This window comes from Hemiscyllium ocellatum, chromosome 21 (genome assembly GCF_020745735.1).
Source record: "Hemiscyllium ocellatum isolate sHemOce1 chromosome 21, sHemOce1.pat.X.cur, whole genome shotgun sequence".
NCBI lineage: Eukaryota > Metazoa > Chordata > Chondrichthyes > Orectolobiformes > Hemiscylliidae > Hemiscyllium > Hemiscyllium ocellatum.
In genome coordinates, this window is record NC_083421.1 from 64,116,339 (window position 1) to 64,131,905 (window position 15,567).

The 15,567-nt window shown below is 47.2% G+C and overlaps 1 protein-coding gene across 1 annotated transcript in view; it reads right to left on the reverse strand.

The window, feature by feature from the left end:
- The window catches only part of LOC132825960 (neurogenic locus notch homolog protein 1-like), a 111,569-nt gene that overhangs the window by 48,169 nt on the left and 47,833 nt on the right, over positions 1 to 15,567 (reverse strand). Inside the window, exons 5-10 of the mRNA XM_060841639.1 lie at positions 10,158 to 10,280; positions 8,025 to 8,258; positions 5,831 to 5,986; positions 4,794 to 4,979; positions 3,018 to 3,131; positions 491 to 604 (exon numbers count right to left, since the gene is read on the reverse strand). Coding sequence (XP_060697622.1) covers positions 491 to 604; positions 3,018 to 3,131; positions 4,794 to 4,979; positions 5,831 to 5,986; positions 8,025 to 8,258; positions 10,158 to 10,280 — 927 coding nt within the window. The remainder of the gene's footprint in view (positions 1 to 490; positions 605 to 3,017; positions 3,132 to 4,793; positions 4,980 to 5,830; positions 5,987 to 8,024; positions 8,259 to 10,157; positions 10,281 to 15,567) is intronic.

Consider the following 15,567-nt stretch of genomic DNA (forward strand, 5'->3'; position numbering starts at 1 on the left):
AGAGAGAGGGGAGGGAGAGAATGAAAAAGAAGGGTGAGGAAGAGAAAGGGGAAAAGGAGAGCATAAAGTGGAGGAGGGAGTAGCTGAGAGATGGGGTGGGCTTGTGAGAGAGGGAGAGCGTGAGAAATAGAGGGAGAGTATGAGGGCAGGAGCATGAGCGAGAGAGACTATGAGAGACAGAGAGGGAGCATGAAAATGACAGGGAGAGTCTGAGAGACAGGGAGTGTGAAAGAAATGGGAGAACAGGAGATTTCACTGAGTGAATCACAGAGCAGTTGGGTAAAGAATTGGAGAAGCATTGAGAACAAAGCCGAGAGTGTGTGACTGAAGCTGCAGACAGGGCAAGTAGGAAGAGGGACAAAGTGGGTACATGGAGGTTGGGTAAAAACAATAATTGGGTAGTTGGAAAGGTGGGGTCAGGAGGAAGACCAAAGCAAGTTGGAGCAATGGAGGGAGCAAGGGAATGGAGGGAGCAGAGAACAGCACTGACCTTCCAAACATTGACAGTGATATTTGTTGGGTCCATCCACACAGCGGGCTTCATTCTGACAGGGAGTACTTGCACATTCGTCCACATCTATCTGACACAGATTCCCATTGAATCCTGAAGGGATCATCAGAGAAAAAATGCAACATGATCAGACCTCAATCCAACTAAAGGAGAGGGGAACATGGGATGGGTCATCATTCAGGGTGGGTGGGGGGGAGCAATGGTAGTGGGTATGGGGTATTACTCAGTGAGGGGGACAGTGAGCTTTGGGGAGGGAGAGGTGACATCTTATGTTGGGGAGGTGTTTAGTTTTGAGAGGACATGAATAACGCTTTTGGATGGGCAGGGAGGGTCAGTCCACATGGACAGTCCAAACGTGTGCAAGTTAGGAAGGTTAACCATGGGAAATGTAGGGTTATGGGGATAGTGTAGGCAGGTGGATCTGGGCGGGATTTTCTTTTGAGGGTTGTTATAGATTCGTGGGCTGAATGACCTCTTTTGCACTGTAGGGATTCTATGAATCTACATGACACCCACAGTGATATCAGGATTTATTTGGTGCAGCCTGAGATTCCAGAAGGAGCTGGGTGCAGTGGGGTCACTCGGGAGGTGTGTCAGGCTCAGAAAGGAGTCAGGACGCAGAGAGCCCTCCCAAGGTGACCCCATTAACAAGCCCCCAGACAGTGATTCATGGCAAGTCAGGGTTTACACAGCTCAGGGACTACTTGAGGGTCAGTGCAAGAGAAAATTCAGTATGTTTTCAGCTCTGGGAAGGGGGCAGTGTGTGTGAATCCCTCAACAATTCACTTGATTCAGGCAATTTAGGAATTTCACAAGTTAATGCATCATTCCTGGAATACATGTGGGAATGAGTACGTGCCTGTGAGTGTCTGATTACAAGCATTGCTGTGAGTGTGTAAGTGGGAGTGTGTGTGTCACAATGACTAGGAGTCTGTGACCATGGGAACAAGAGGGAAATCATGTCTCTCAAATTTGATTGAGTTTTTTGAGGACGTAACCAAGATGACTGATGAGGTGGGGGTAGAAGTCGTTTACATGGACTTTAGTAAAACCTTTGACAAGGTTCTGCATGGTAGATTAATTAATAAAGCCAGATCATATGGGATTCAGGATTAGCTTGCCAATTGAATACAAAATGGACTTGACAGTAGGAGACAGAGGGTGGTGGTGGAGTTTCTTTTCAGACGAGAGGCCTGTGACCAGCAATGTTCCACAGGGATTGGTGCTGGGTCCACTTTTGTTCATCATTTATATAAATGATATAGATGAGAATATAGGAGGCATGGTTAGTAATTTTGCAGATGATACCAAAGTTGATGGTATGGTAGACAGTGAAAGTGGTTATCTAAGATTACAAAGAGATCTTAATCAATTGGATCAATGGACTGAGGAGTAACAGGTGGAATTTAATTTAGACAAATGCGAGATATCACATTTTGGTAAAGCAAACAAGGGCAGAACTTGTACAATTAAAAATAGGGCTTTGGGTAGTGTTGTAGAGCAAAGAGGCCGAGGGGTCCAGGTACATAATTCTTTGAAATTTGAGTCACATGTAGACATTGTGGTTAAGAAGCCATTTACAAACTTGCCTTCATTGATCAAACCGGAGTATAGGAGTTGGGACGTCATGTTGAGGTTGTATAAAACATGGTGAGGCCCCTTCTGGAGGACAGTGTCCAATTCTGGTCACCCTCCTATAGGAAATATCTTATCAAACTGGAGAGGGTTCAAAAAAGATCTATCAGGATGTTGCTGGGAATGGAGGGTTTACGTGATAAAAATAGACTAAGATATCTTTCATTGGAGCGTAGAAGACTGTGGAGTGACCTTATAGAGCATTATAAAATCATGAGTGGTATAAATAATGTGAATGGCAAGGGTCTTTTCCCTTTGATGGGGACTTTAAAACAAAGGGGCATATTTTTAAGGTGAGAGGAGAAAGTTTTAAAAAAGACATGAGGGCAACCTTTTTTATGTAGAGTGGTTCACGTGTGGAATGAACTACCAGAGAAAGTGGTTGATAAAGGTACAGTTACAATGTTTAAAATATATTTGGAATAGTTCATGAGTAGGAAAGATTTGGAGCAATATAGGCCAAACACAGGCAAGTGGGATTAGTTTAGTTTCAGAAACCTGGTCGGTGTGGACCAGTTGGACCAAAGGATCTGTTTCCGTGCTGTATGACTTTATGAATATGACTCTATGAATGCTAATGCAGCCGGAAAGTTTGTGTCCAAAGGTTCCAATCATATTCTTGCTGGAACTGAGTATTCTACCTGAGACACAAATTACTTTGATTTTTTTTTAGTGTTCTATTCACTTTCTGAGATTTCAGTTGCTGTGAATAATTCTGGCCTCAGACGGATGATCCCAGAGGCTGTGGGATGTGAGTGAGTGTAGGCCGTGTCTTGGTCAGTAAAGCCTGCCTGCAGGCTGGGATTAATAACAGGACTGGCTCAGAGAACTCAGGCAAAAGGGTGAAGATTTATTGAACATTGGCACCTACCTGAGGGGCATTCGCACTCAAATTTATTGATTTTGTCGACGCAGTTACCCTTGTTTAAGCACGGATTACTGGCACATTCATCAATATCAATTTCGCAGAAGATTCCCTCATATCCTGTAAGACACACACACAATTAACCATTCCCATCCATTTCAAGTACCCATGCTGGTTTATACAGGTAGGGCAGTGGAAAGATAAACTCCCTCCTGTTGTAATACTATAAAGTCCATGGCTTCATCCAGAGTTTGGACAGGGATGGGGAGTTTCTCCTGTTTTTGAGGTTAGGGACAAGGACAAGAAGTCATTGCTCATTTCTAAATAAGCAATTTATTCACAAAATACCAGGTTTGCAATTCTCCCTTTGGTGCCTCAGAAAATACGATACACACAAAAGAAATCATATTTCTCATAGTCGGTCAAACCCCTCAACGTGACAAGCATCAGTCTGTACCTCAATTCACCCTCTGCCTACCTTTGTAGGTAACTAATAATTGCCTTCATGAAGAGACAACAACAATCAATCTCATTCTTGAATCAATGTAACACCAGCTTCATCAAGGAATGATGTAGATGGTGCAGCAGAGGGAAGGAGGGGGTAGTTCTAGATTTCCATTTACCCCCATCTGTGTGAGGAACATCACCCCCTGAATGGTCCAACATAACTGCTAAGGCTTTGCCCCCTTGTTCTGGACTCCATATGCCCTTCCCCCAGCATCAGCACCCCCGCACCAGAGGAGATCATTTCTCTCCTTAGACCCTAGCAAATGCTTGACCCATCTGAAACTGCTTGGTTTGATCACCGTCCAGTCAGGATAATGTAACTCAGCTCCTTACTGATCAACTCTCAATGCTCTGACACACATGGAGGCATTTCACAGAGTATGGGCTTAACCAAATTGATTCCTGGGACAGCAGAACTGACATATGAGGAAGGATTGAGTTGTTAGGATTGTATTCACTGGACTTTAGAATTATGAGGGGGAATCTCATAAAAACCAATAAAATTCTAACAGGACTAGACAGGTTAGATGCAGGAAGAATGTTTCTGATCGTGGGAGAAAATCCAGAACAAGGGATCATAGTTTAAGGATAAGGGATAAACCTTTTAGGACTGAGACAAGGAGAAATTTCTTCTTTCAGAGAGTGGTAAGCTTGTGAAATTCTCTGTTATAGAAAGTGGTTGAGGCAAAATCATTCTGTGTTTTCACACAGGAGGTAAATATAGTCTTGTAATTAAAAGCATTGAGGAATATGGGGGAGGACAGGATTAAGGCATTGACCTCGATGATCAGCCATGATCATGTTGAATGGTGGAGCAGACTTGAGGACTGAAAGGCCAACACCTGCTCCTATCCTCTATGTTTCTCTAAGGGACTGGAGTCATAGGGAGACAAGAGGTATGACTTCTCATGTCCTTCAAACAAAATAATCTGAAAGTGGCGAGGGCCTGCCTGATCCAGCGTCCTATCGTGGCCTGTGGGACAGCCATGGATCTTGCCATTTTCCAGTCGGTCTGCCGCCCCCTGTAGCCTCGGACTGTCCCCTCCTGGTTAACTACTTTTCCCCGTTTCATCCCATACTGTCAATTTTGAAACACTGTCCTGGAAACACAAATGCAGGTTACGCATACACATTAGAGAGAGCTGTGGTCCCAATACTGACAATTGGGGGAGGGTGGTTGGTCCCCTGTCCAGTCCTTACTCCCCTCTCACTCCAGAATAACCTTTGAACTCTGTTCATGACCAACTCCTCAACCCCAATAGACTCAGGACCTACCAGACATGCAGATGCACTGGAATTTTCCAATCAGGTCGAGGCAGGTGGCATCATTGTGGCAGGGGCTGGACATACATTCATTAATGTCCAGCTCACAGCGAGGCCCATGGTAACCGGGCTGGCACAGACACTTGAAGGATCCCAAGGTGTTCACACACTTCCCTGAATGCTCACACGGATTGGACCCTGCAGGAAAGAGAGATAGAAAAGGGAATTACAAACGAATCAAAACAGGCAGTTAATCAGTTCTGCCATAACACGGTAGTTCCATTCTCATGCAATCCCGTGGTATAAGAAAATCATGTAATGGCAACACCATTTAAGCTAATGGGATTGGAATCGTGTTATAAACAATACGTGCTTTAAATGTTCGGGCTTTAGAAACAGTGTCTGCAATTCATCAATTGCATTACAGTGAAATTATGTTAACAAAACGTGCATTATAAACACTCACAGTCACAATGTAGCATACCCTCAGCACTGATCCTCCGACAGTGTGGCACTCCCTCAGCGCTGACCCTCTGACAGTGCGGCACTCAGCGCTGAAACTCCAAAAGCGCGGCACTCCCTCAGCACTGACACTCCGACAGTGCAGCAGTCCCTCAGCACTGACCCTCTGACAGTGCGGCACTCCCTCAGCACTGACCCTCCGACAGTGCGGCACTCCCTCAGCACTGACCCTCTGACAGTGCGGCACTCCCTCAGCACTGACCCTCCGACAGTGCGGCACTCCCTCAGCACTGACCATCCAATAGTGTGGCACTCCCTCAGCACTGACCCTCCGACGGTGCGGCACTCCCTCAGCACTGACCTTCCGACAGTGCAGCACTCCCTCAGCACTGACCCTCCGACAGTGCGGCACTCCCTCAGCACTGACCCTCCGATAGTGCAGCACTCCCTCAGCACTGCACTGAGCATGTTAGCCTCATGTCTGTGAACTGATCTTTCTGACTCAGAAGTAGTATTACCCAATGCCCTGAGGGAGGTGGTTAAGAGGTAAAAGAAAGAAGAGGTGGTGTGGAGTTAGTTGCTTTTACCCAGAGAGCATTCATCATCATCCTGCTTGCAGGAAGCCCCCGAGAATCCGACTGGACACGTGCAGATGGCTTTGCCGTTGACGGGATTTGTACTGCAGTTTGCCTCCTCGTGGCAGGGATTACTAATGCAAGCGTCGTCGAGGTGACACAGCAACCCTGAGCAACAAAGTTAACATGGTCATGATTAACAGAGAAAAAGGCTGCTCACAAACAGGCCATCCAGTCTGTCCTCCAGTTTATTTCCCCTGCACTCCTTGATTCCATTTACTCACCCTGCTCCTTAATTCCCTTTCCAACACTGACCACCTAAGCTGCTCTGAAATGTTGATGCACTGCACTGAATGTGGCAACATCATCTTGTATCCACCACAGGGAGAAGCATCTTCTGTACAACTGCCCTCTCAAAGTTGTTCCTTTTTTTTGAATCAGAGGACTGTGGAAACAGGTCCTTCAGCCCAAATAGTCAGGTGTTACTAGGGGACATAGCTTTAAATTAAGGGGTGGTAGGTATAGGACAGATGTTAGGGGTAGATTCTTCACACAGCGGGTTGTGAGTTCATGGAATGCCCTGCCCGTATCAGTGGTGAACTCTCCTTCTTTATGGTCATTTAAGCGGGCATTGGATAGGCATTTGGAAGTTATTGGGCTAGTATAGGTTAGGTAGGATTCGGTCGGCGCAACATCGAGGGCCGAAGGGCCTGTACTGCGCTGTATCCTTCTATGTTCTATGTTCTATGTAGTCCACACTGACCCTCCCGATAGTTACCCTCCCACACCCATTCCCCCTACCCTATATTTACCCCTGACTAATACACTGAACTTTAATATCCCTGAACATTATGGGTAATTTAGCATAGCCACTTCATCTCACCTGCACATCTTTGGACAGTGTAAACCAGAGCACTGAGAAACCTCACACAGACCCAGGGAGAGTGTGCAAACTCCACACAGACAGTTGCCCAAAGCTGGAGTCAAACCCTGGTCCCTTGCGCTGTGAGGCAACAGTGCTGACCACTGAGCAACCGTGCCGCCCAATTTCCAAGACCCCCCCTATCCAGTCAACTGCAAGCTTCCTGGTCTTTAGATGGAAAGGAGCCCTATTCTGTTTAGACATTCCCCCCTGCCCCACAACAGTTGTCACCTCTTGGTGCCAGTTGTTGTAAATCCTTTCTTGATTTTCTCCATTCCTTCCATTACCTAAGAGCAGACTCCAGCTTCATCAGCAGTATAATGGAACTTCTCTGCTTTTCAGTTCCGTCCCTGAGGAAAGCAGTTCAATGTTTGATGTTTTAAAATGAATCAGTTGAAATATGCTCTGTGACTATCCCATCCTGACGTGGACCTGCAGGACGGACATGACCCTGACAACACACAGCCCTTAATCCCAGCATTTGTATGTTTTTTCGGGCCATATTAACCTGTGCTGCTATTTTCAATGACTTGTGCATCTGTCTCCATGGATCCCTCTGTGATACTTATTCCTACATCATACAATCAAGACATAATATTTCACAGTTACACATCAGTGTGAAAGGTTAATTCTGGTGAAAGGTTGGAGGAGGTGAAACATCAGAGGGGTGAAAGGTTAGTGGCAGGGAAAAGCCAGAGCGTGTGGAAGGCCAGGGTAGGGTGGCAGGTCAGAGGGGATGGCAGGTCGGAGGGGGTGGAAGTTCACAGGGGTGGAAGGTCAGAGTGGGTGTAAGGTCAGAGGGGGGGTATAAGGTCAGAGGGGGGTGGAAGATAGGAGATGGTGGAAGGTCAGAGGGCGTGGAAGGTCAAAAGAGATGGAAGGTCAAAGTGGGTGGAAGGTGAAAGGGGTTAGGAAGTCAGAGGGCATGCAAGGTCGGAGGGCATGCAAGGTCAGAGGAGATTGAAGGTCAAAGGAGTTGGAAATCAGGGGGTAGGGAAGATCAAAGTGGTTGGAAGGTCAAAGAGGTTGGAATGTCAGAGGACATGGAAGGTCAAAGAGGGTGTAAGGTCAAAGGGGGTGGAAGGTCAGAGGAGATGGAAGGTCAAAGGGGTTGGAAGGTCAGAGAGCGTGGGCGTTCAGAAGGCGTGGAAGGCAAGAGGGTATGGAAGGCAAGAGAGGGTGGAAGGTCAGAGGCGGTGAAACGTTAGTGGTATTGAGAGCTCAGAGGGAGTGAAAGGTCACAGGAAGTGAAAGGTCAGAGACAGTGCCCTCTCAGACTTTTACCGGTCCTGCCATGGGGACACTCGCAGTAGAAGGAGGCGACACGATCGTGGCACGTAGCCCCACTGTAGCAGGCTGCAATGGCACAGTCATCAATGTTCTCACTGCAATCGTCTCCTGTCCAGCCATTGACACAGACGCAGTTATAGCCCCCATTCGTGTTATGGCAGGTGCCTCCATTCTGACAGGCATTGGGCTGTAGCTGGCATTCATCCACATCCTCTGTACAAAACTGACCTGGAGGCAGGAAACAGACCAAACCTCAAATAATCCTCAGCTTCCATCCCACCTGCTCCTCACAATTGTCTTCACCAGCCAGAGATCGAGTGTGTGAAGGGAATGGCCATCAGATATCTGTCACCTCCACCTTGGGCTACAAAAAGTTGTGGAGCAATGGGCTCTGGCGCAGGGCTAACCAGAGTTCCATTTCACCCCGTCACCCCACTCTCCAAACCCTTTGACCCACCTTCCAAACCCCAACTCTCCACCCTCTGAATCCCAACCCCCCCCGCCCCCACACCGATCACTGCCATGTCCACCCAGTGGGAAGTTCAGGTGAAGACTGTGATGGATGGTGCCATGGGCGCATATCTCACTCCCATTGCTGGATTTGCACCAGGGCCCCCTTGTGAGGGGGGACAACACTCAGTATGAAAAGAATGTCACCAGGATCAAAAACAGCTAGGTGCCTATCCTTTTCAATTTGGGTAACACAGATCACAGCAAAGTTGACTGCATTTATATAGCAACCCTGCAAACATTAAATCATCCCAAAGATGCTTCACAGGGCATTGGGTGATTATTTGGGTTGAAATAGTGTGCAGGGTTATGGGGAGAAAGCAGAAGATTGACACGAGGTAATGCTGTTGGTTTGGAGAGTCATAGAGTCACAGAAATGTAAACATGGAAACAGGCCCTTTGGTCCAGATATCCTAAATTAATCTAGTCCTATTTGCCAGCTCTTGGCCCATATCCTACTAAACACTTCTTATTCATGTACCCATCCAGATGCCTTTAAATGTTGTAATTATATCAGCCTCCACCAGCTCATTCCATACATGCATCACCATTTGCATGAAAAGATTGCACCTTAGGTCCTTTTGAGATCTTTCCCCTCTCACCATCAGTGCTGGCATTATGGGCTGAATGGCCTCTCTCTGCACATGTAAGATTTCTAAGCTTCTGTAACATAAGACAGGTGACCAAAAGCTAGGCCAAAGTGGTCGCTTCTCAGATGAGTTGTGTCTACACAGAGGCTAATAGTGGTTCTGGTAGACAGGTTCACCAGGATGGAAACCCTCATCATATTTAAGTGACTATTGGATATTCACTTAAGAGCAATAAACTACAGGAGCAAGGGCCAGGAAGGGTGGATTAAATGGGGCCTTGCTGGGAGGTAGTGGATGTGGTTTGCTCAGAAACTTCTCTCCATACTACAGGTTTCTGTACATCTTCTGTGATTTCTTAAAATTCATTTTTGTGATATTTGAGTGTCATTGGCTTGGCCAGCATTTATTGCCTGTCTCTAGTTGAGAAGGTAGTGGTGAGCTGCCTTCTTGAACTGCTGCAGACCATGTGGTGTAGGTAGACCCACAACGCACTTAGGGAGGGAATTCCAGGGACAGTGAGGAAACAGCAATATATTCCCAAGTCAGAATGATGAGTCACTTGGAGGGGAATGTACAGGGGGTTGGTGTTGCCCTGTATATCTGCTTCTCTTGTCCTTCTAATTGGAAGTGCTCATGAGTTTGGAAGGTTTGTCCAAGGAACGTTACTGAATTTCTGCAGTGCATCTTATGCTAGTACACACTGCTGCTGCTGTCAGTGGTGGAGGGAGTGGACGAGTGTGGATTTGATGCCCATCAAGTGGGCTGCTTTGTCCTGGAATGTGTCTAGCTGTCTAAATGTTGTTGGGGCTCCCCCCATCCAGGCAAGCGGGCAGTGTTCTGTCACACGCCTGACTTGTGCCTTGTAGATGGTGGACAGACTTGGGGAGTCAGGAGGTGAGTTGCTCACTGCAGTATTCCTAACCTTTGACCTTCGCTCATAGCCACAGTATTTATATAGATGGTCCAGATGGTCCAACACTGGATGTTGGCAGTGGGGCATTCAGGAACAGTAATACCGAGCATTTACCTGTCCACTCTGGCGGACACTGGCAATTGTAGGTGTTCACACCGTCCACACATAGGCCTTTGTTCTGACAGTGATGATCAGCACAATCGTCCACATTCACCTCACAGTGCTGTCCAGAAAACCCTGGAATAAAGAGAAAACTATTAAATCTGGGATACTGTGACAAACCAGGTCATGTTCCAGCTCCTCATTGGGTTAAATCATGACCTTCCCTAGACTCAGATGAGTATCAGATTGAATTGGCTGCTCAGAAACAGGCCATTCAGCCCATCTGCTCTGGGCTTCACATGAGCCTTCTCTCATCACCTCTTCATACCCTTTCCCTCTATCCCTTTCCCCCTTGTGTGTGTATCCAGCTTCCCCTGAGTATGATTACCTCAACCATTCCCTATTGGAGCATGTTCCTGATTTCTCCATTAGATATGACTGCCTTGCTCAGACAGATGAGCCCCTAATTTTACAGAAAAACATACATCAGAGGAGAAGGAGGCCATGTGGTCCCTTGAACCGACTCTCTCATTCAATATGATCATAGCTGATCTTTTAGTCCTCCTTGACTATGTGGCCTACTTGCCGTATCAGTTACTGATTGATCTTGACCTTGACCTTAATCAGAGACAGAGATCCACTGCTTCTCAACCAGAGAATTCCAAGGTCTCACCCCCTCCTTGAAAACATTGCTCCATCGCTCAGTCCAAAATGCTTCACCCTTTTCCTGAGACTGCTTCGCCTCCCCCACTACCATGTAGCCTGGCATGCAGGGGATACAGGATGACAGTCTCTCAGGATTGGCTCTGTCAAAGCCTCATGGTGTTTTAGACATCTCACTGAGATCCCTTTAACGAGCATGGAGGCAGGTTCTCCTCACTCTCCTCAAGGATGGGTTTGAAACTAGTGAGAATGCAGCCTCCTACCTCGTGCTTTGAGAGTCTCTATTCCTCTCAACCCCACCCACATTGTACTTTTTATGCCCAGTGACATGCTGCGCCATAAAGTCTCACTTGCTCCAATCTCACATTTAAAAGATGGCAACTCTGGCAATGCAGCCCTTCCTCAGTACTGCATTGAGCATGTGTTGGACGGAATCAAATTGTGCTCAATTTTCTGGATCAGGACAAGGTCAGGGTATTACCCATTCATCGAATTCCAACTGGGTTTTTGGTGCTCTTTAAGGGAGGAAGCCAGCCATCTCTACCCAGCCTGGGCATGTGAGTTCTGCCCAATATGATGAATGGTTCAGGTGGCTCCTTGACATTCAATTACATGGACAATAAAAAGTGGGTCTTGCCAGCAGCAGAATGAATTAACAAAATGGTTTACCATGAGGAAAAGTGCAGATTCATGTGGTCTTGATCAGCCTCGATTTAACTCAAACTTTTGTCTCCCAGAGCTGGACTCACTGGTCATAAATTTATGGCAGTTTCCAGAATGATTTTGCCGTGCTTGTGTTTAAAGTTAGAATCAGACAGAGCCAGGAATATGATAAGGAAGCAGGGGCTTGGCCAACTACACAGCTAGTTCCTGAGGCTTCACCTCTGCTCACGCACATTAGTGAGGAATTCCAGAACTTTCCTCAACTCAGAAACAAGCGGGTTTCTCAAAAACAGCTCGTTTATGATATTAAACATCAAGAGATTTTTTTTGTTTAAAACCAGAACATAAGTGTGTTTGTGAGGGATTACTAATTTTGGTCAAATGCTGTTAGCAGGAAGCTGCACCTTCAAAGCACTGAGAAACAGGAAGTTAAATTGTCAAACCCCAGGCTTCCTGTGATTTTTATATTTAAGTTTTGATTGCAATGTTTCAAAACTCTAATCACTGTGACCTGGTGTAATCCAAATCTGCACCTTCCCCCTTCCACTTCTGTCTCTCCTTGCCCCACCCTCTGTGTGAAAAAATTGCCCCGTAGGTCTCTTTTATATCTTTCCCCTCTCACCCTAAACCTATGCCCTCTAGTTCTGGACTCCCCCACCCCAGGCAAAAGACTTTGCCAATTTACCTTTCCATGCTCCTCATAATTTTGTAAATAACTATAAGATCACCCCTCAGCTTCTGACACTCCAGGGAAAACAGCCCAAGCCTGTTCAGCCCCTCCCCATAGCTCAAATCCTCCAACCCTGGCAACATCCTTGTAAATCTTTTCTGAACCCTTTCAAGTTTCACAACATCTTTCCGATAGGAAGGAGACCAGAATTGCACGCAATATTCCAACAGTGGCCTGACCAATGTCCTGTACAGCCGCAACATGACCTCCCAACTCCTGTACTCAATACTCTGACCAATAAAGGAAAGCATACCAAAAGCCTTATTCACTATCCTATCTACCTGCGACTCCACTTTTAAGGAGCTAGGAACCTGCACTCCAAGGTCTCTTTGTTCAGCAACACTCCCTGGGACCTTACCATTAAGCGTATAAGTCTTACCTCATTCTCTTCCTGAGCATGTAGCATCAGAAGAGGCCATTCAGCCCTTCAGACCTGTTCCAACTCATTCCCAAACCACCCCCATCAGCGTTCCGGAGAGACCATTCCCTCCATGCTTTCACCCCACCAACCTCCGTATACATCGCCACTTCTGCCCCAGGCCCCACCAGTAGGGATATATTCCCCTCCCGACCATTCCCTCCGTAACTCCCTGGTCAGATCCACAGTAACCACCCCTCCCCCACCAGCCCTCACCCCACTCCTGGCACCTTCCCCTGCCACCACAGGAAGTACAAAGCCTGCAGCCACAACTCCCCCCTCACCTCTGTCCGAGGCGCTAAAGGATCCTTCCATATCCGAGAGAATACCTGTACCTCCTCCAATGTCAGCTACTGTATCCTTTGCACCCGATGTGGTCTCCTCTACATCGGGAAGACAGGGCACCAACTTATGGATTGTTTCTGAGAACACTTCTGGGATACCTGCACCAACCAACCCCACTGATCTGTGGCCGAACACTTCAACTCCTCCTCCCACTCCACCAAGGACATGCAGGTCCTGGGCCTCCTCCAATATCAAACCCTAACCACCCGATGCCTGGAGGAAGAACACCTCATCTTCCACCTTGGGACCCTGCAACCCCATAGGATTAATGTGGATTTCACCAGTTTCCTCATTTCCCCTCCCCCCACTTTATCCCGTTCCCAAGCCCCAACTCGGCACCGCCCTTGTGACCTGTCCATCGTCTTTTCCATTTATCCGCTCCATCCTCCTCTCACCTTCATCTACCTATTACATTCTCAGCTGTTGCCCAAAGCGGTCAACTCTCCCACTCCTCGGATGCTGCCTGAACGGCTGTGCTTTTCCAGCACAACACTCTCAAACCCCACCCCCACAACTGCCCCATCTCTCCTGCTCAGTCACACAGATGTTTCGGGAACAGAGAATCCCAGATTTCCACTTAAGTGACGAATTGCTTGATGAATGGCACAGCTTGGATTTTAACATCCTGTCCTTCATTCTGGGCTCTGAGGGGCCATTCCTTGACCCTCTCTCCGTTCCTCATGCCCGACTAGAACAACAACAAACCCTTCCCCTGCTCTGTGAAATAAAACTGCCAGCTCCAGGAAAGCAGATTTCCTTCAATTGGATACAGGAACAGCTCACCAACTTCAATCTGGATTTATGTAGCAGCTTTAACATCATCAAATACTTTGGGATAGCAGCATCTTAAAAAGAGGCAGAAAGGTTAGGAGGAGCTCCAGAATATGAGGTTGAAACAGCTGAAGGCACAGTTCCCAATGGGAATCCAGGGGTTTTTTCCCTGTATTCATTCACAGGATGAATTAGAATTAGAATTCCTACAGTGCGGACACAGGCCCTTCGGCCCAACAAGTCCATACCGCCCCTTCGAAGAGTATCCCACCCAGACCCATTACCCGACTTTTTCCTGACTATACATCCCTGAACAATATGGACAATTTAGCATGGCCAATTCACCTGACCTGCACATCTTTGGACTGTGGGAGGAAAGTGGAGCATCTGGGAGAAACCCACACAGATAGGGGGAGAAAGTGCAAACTCAACACAGACAGTTGCTCAAGGCTGGAATCGAACCCGGATCCCTAGCAGTGTGAGGCAATAGTGCTAACCACTGAGCCATCATGCTGCCTACTGCTAAGGTCATCACTGGCTAAGACAACATTTATTGCCTATCACTAATTGACTTAAAAAAGTCAACTACATTGTTTTGGATCTAGAGCCACATGTAGACCATAAGACGTAGGAGTGGAAGTAAGGCCATTCAGTCCATCGAGTCCACTCCGCCATTCAATCATGGCTGATGGGCATTTCAACACCACTTACCCGCATTCTCCCCGTAGCCCTTAATTCCTTGTGACATCAAGAATTTATCAATCTCTGCCTTGAAGACATTTAGCGTCCCGGCCTCCACTGCACTCTGCAGCAATGAATTCCACAGGCCCACCACTCTCTGGCTGATGAAATGTCTCCACATTTCTGTTCTGAATTGACCCCCTCTAATTCTTAGGCTGTGTCCATGGGTCCTAGTCTACTCGCCTAACAGAAACAATTTCCTAGTGTCCACCCTTTCCAAGCCATGTATTATCTTGTAAGATTCTATTAGATCTCCCCTTAATCTTCTAAACTCCAATGAATAGAATCCCCTGTAAATTCCCCTCCCCTCCCCCCCAGGGACCCCACTGTAAACACTGACACACTACCCTCTAGGGATCCCTCTGTAAATGGGGTAAAAAGTGAGGTCTGCAGATGCTGGAGATCACAGTTGAAAATGTGTTGCTGGTTAAAGCACAGCAGGTTAGGCAGCATCCAAGGAATAGGAAATTCGACGTTTCGGGCATAAGCCCTTCATCAGGAAGGGCTTCATTCCTGATGAAGGGCTTATGCCCGAAACGTCGAATTTCCTATTCCTTGGATGCTGCCTAACCTGCTGTGCTTTAACCAGCAACACATTTTCAACCATCCCTCTGTAAATATTGACAACACCCCCCCCTCCCCAGAGATCCCCCTGTAAATACTAACACACTTCCCCCAGGGACTCCCCTGTAAATACTGACACACTCCCCCGAGGGACCCCCCGGAAATACTAACACTGTCCCCCTGGGACCCTTTGTAAATTTCAGCACTGTACCACCCCCCCCGGACTATCTGTAAATATTAACACTCTCTCCCCCCCACCACCGCCGGGACCCCTGTAAATACTAACATTCTCCCACAAGGGACCCCCCTCTAAATTCTGACACACACTCTCCCCGCCAGGGACCCCACTGTAAATACTGACACACTCCCCCACCAGACCAGGTAAGGATGGCAGTTTCCTTCCCTAAAGGACATGAGTGAAGCAGGTGGGTCCTTAATGACAATTGACATAATAATAGAAAATGCATGGTCATCATTATACTCTTAATTCTAGATTTTTATTGATTTGAAATTCCACCAGTTATCAT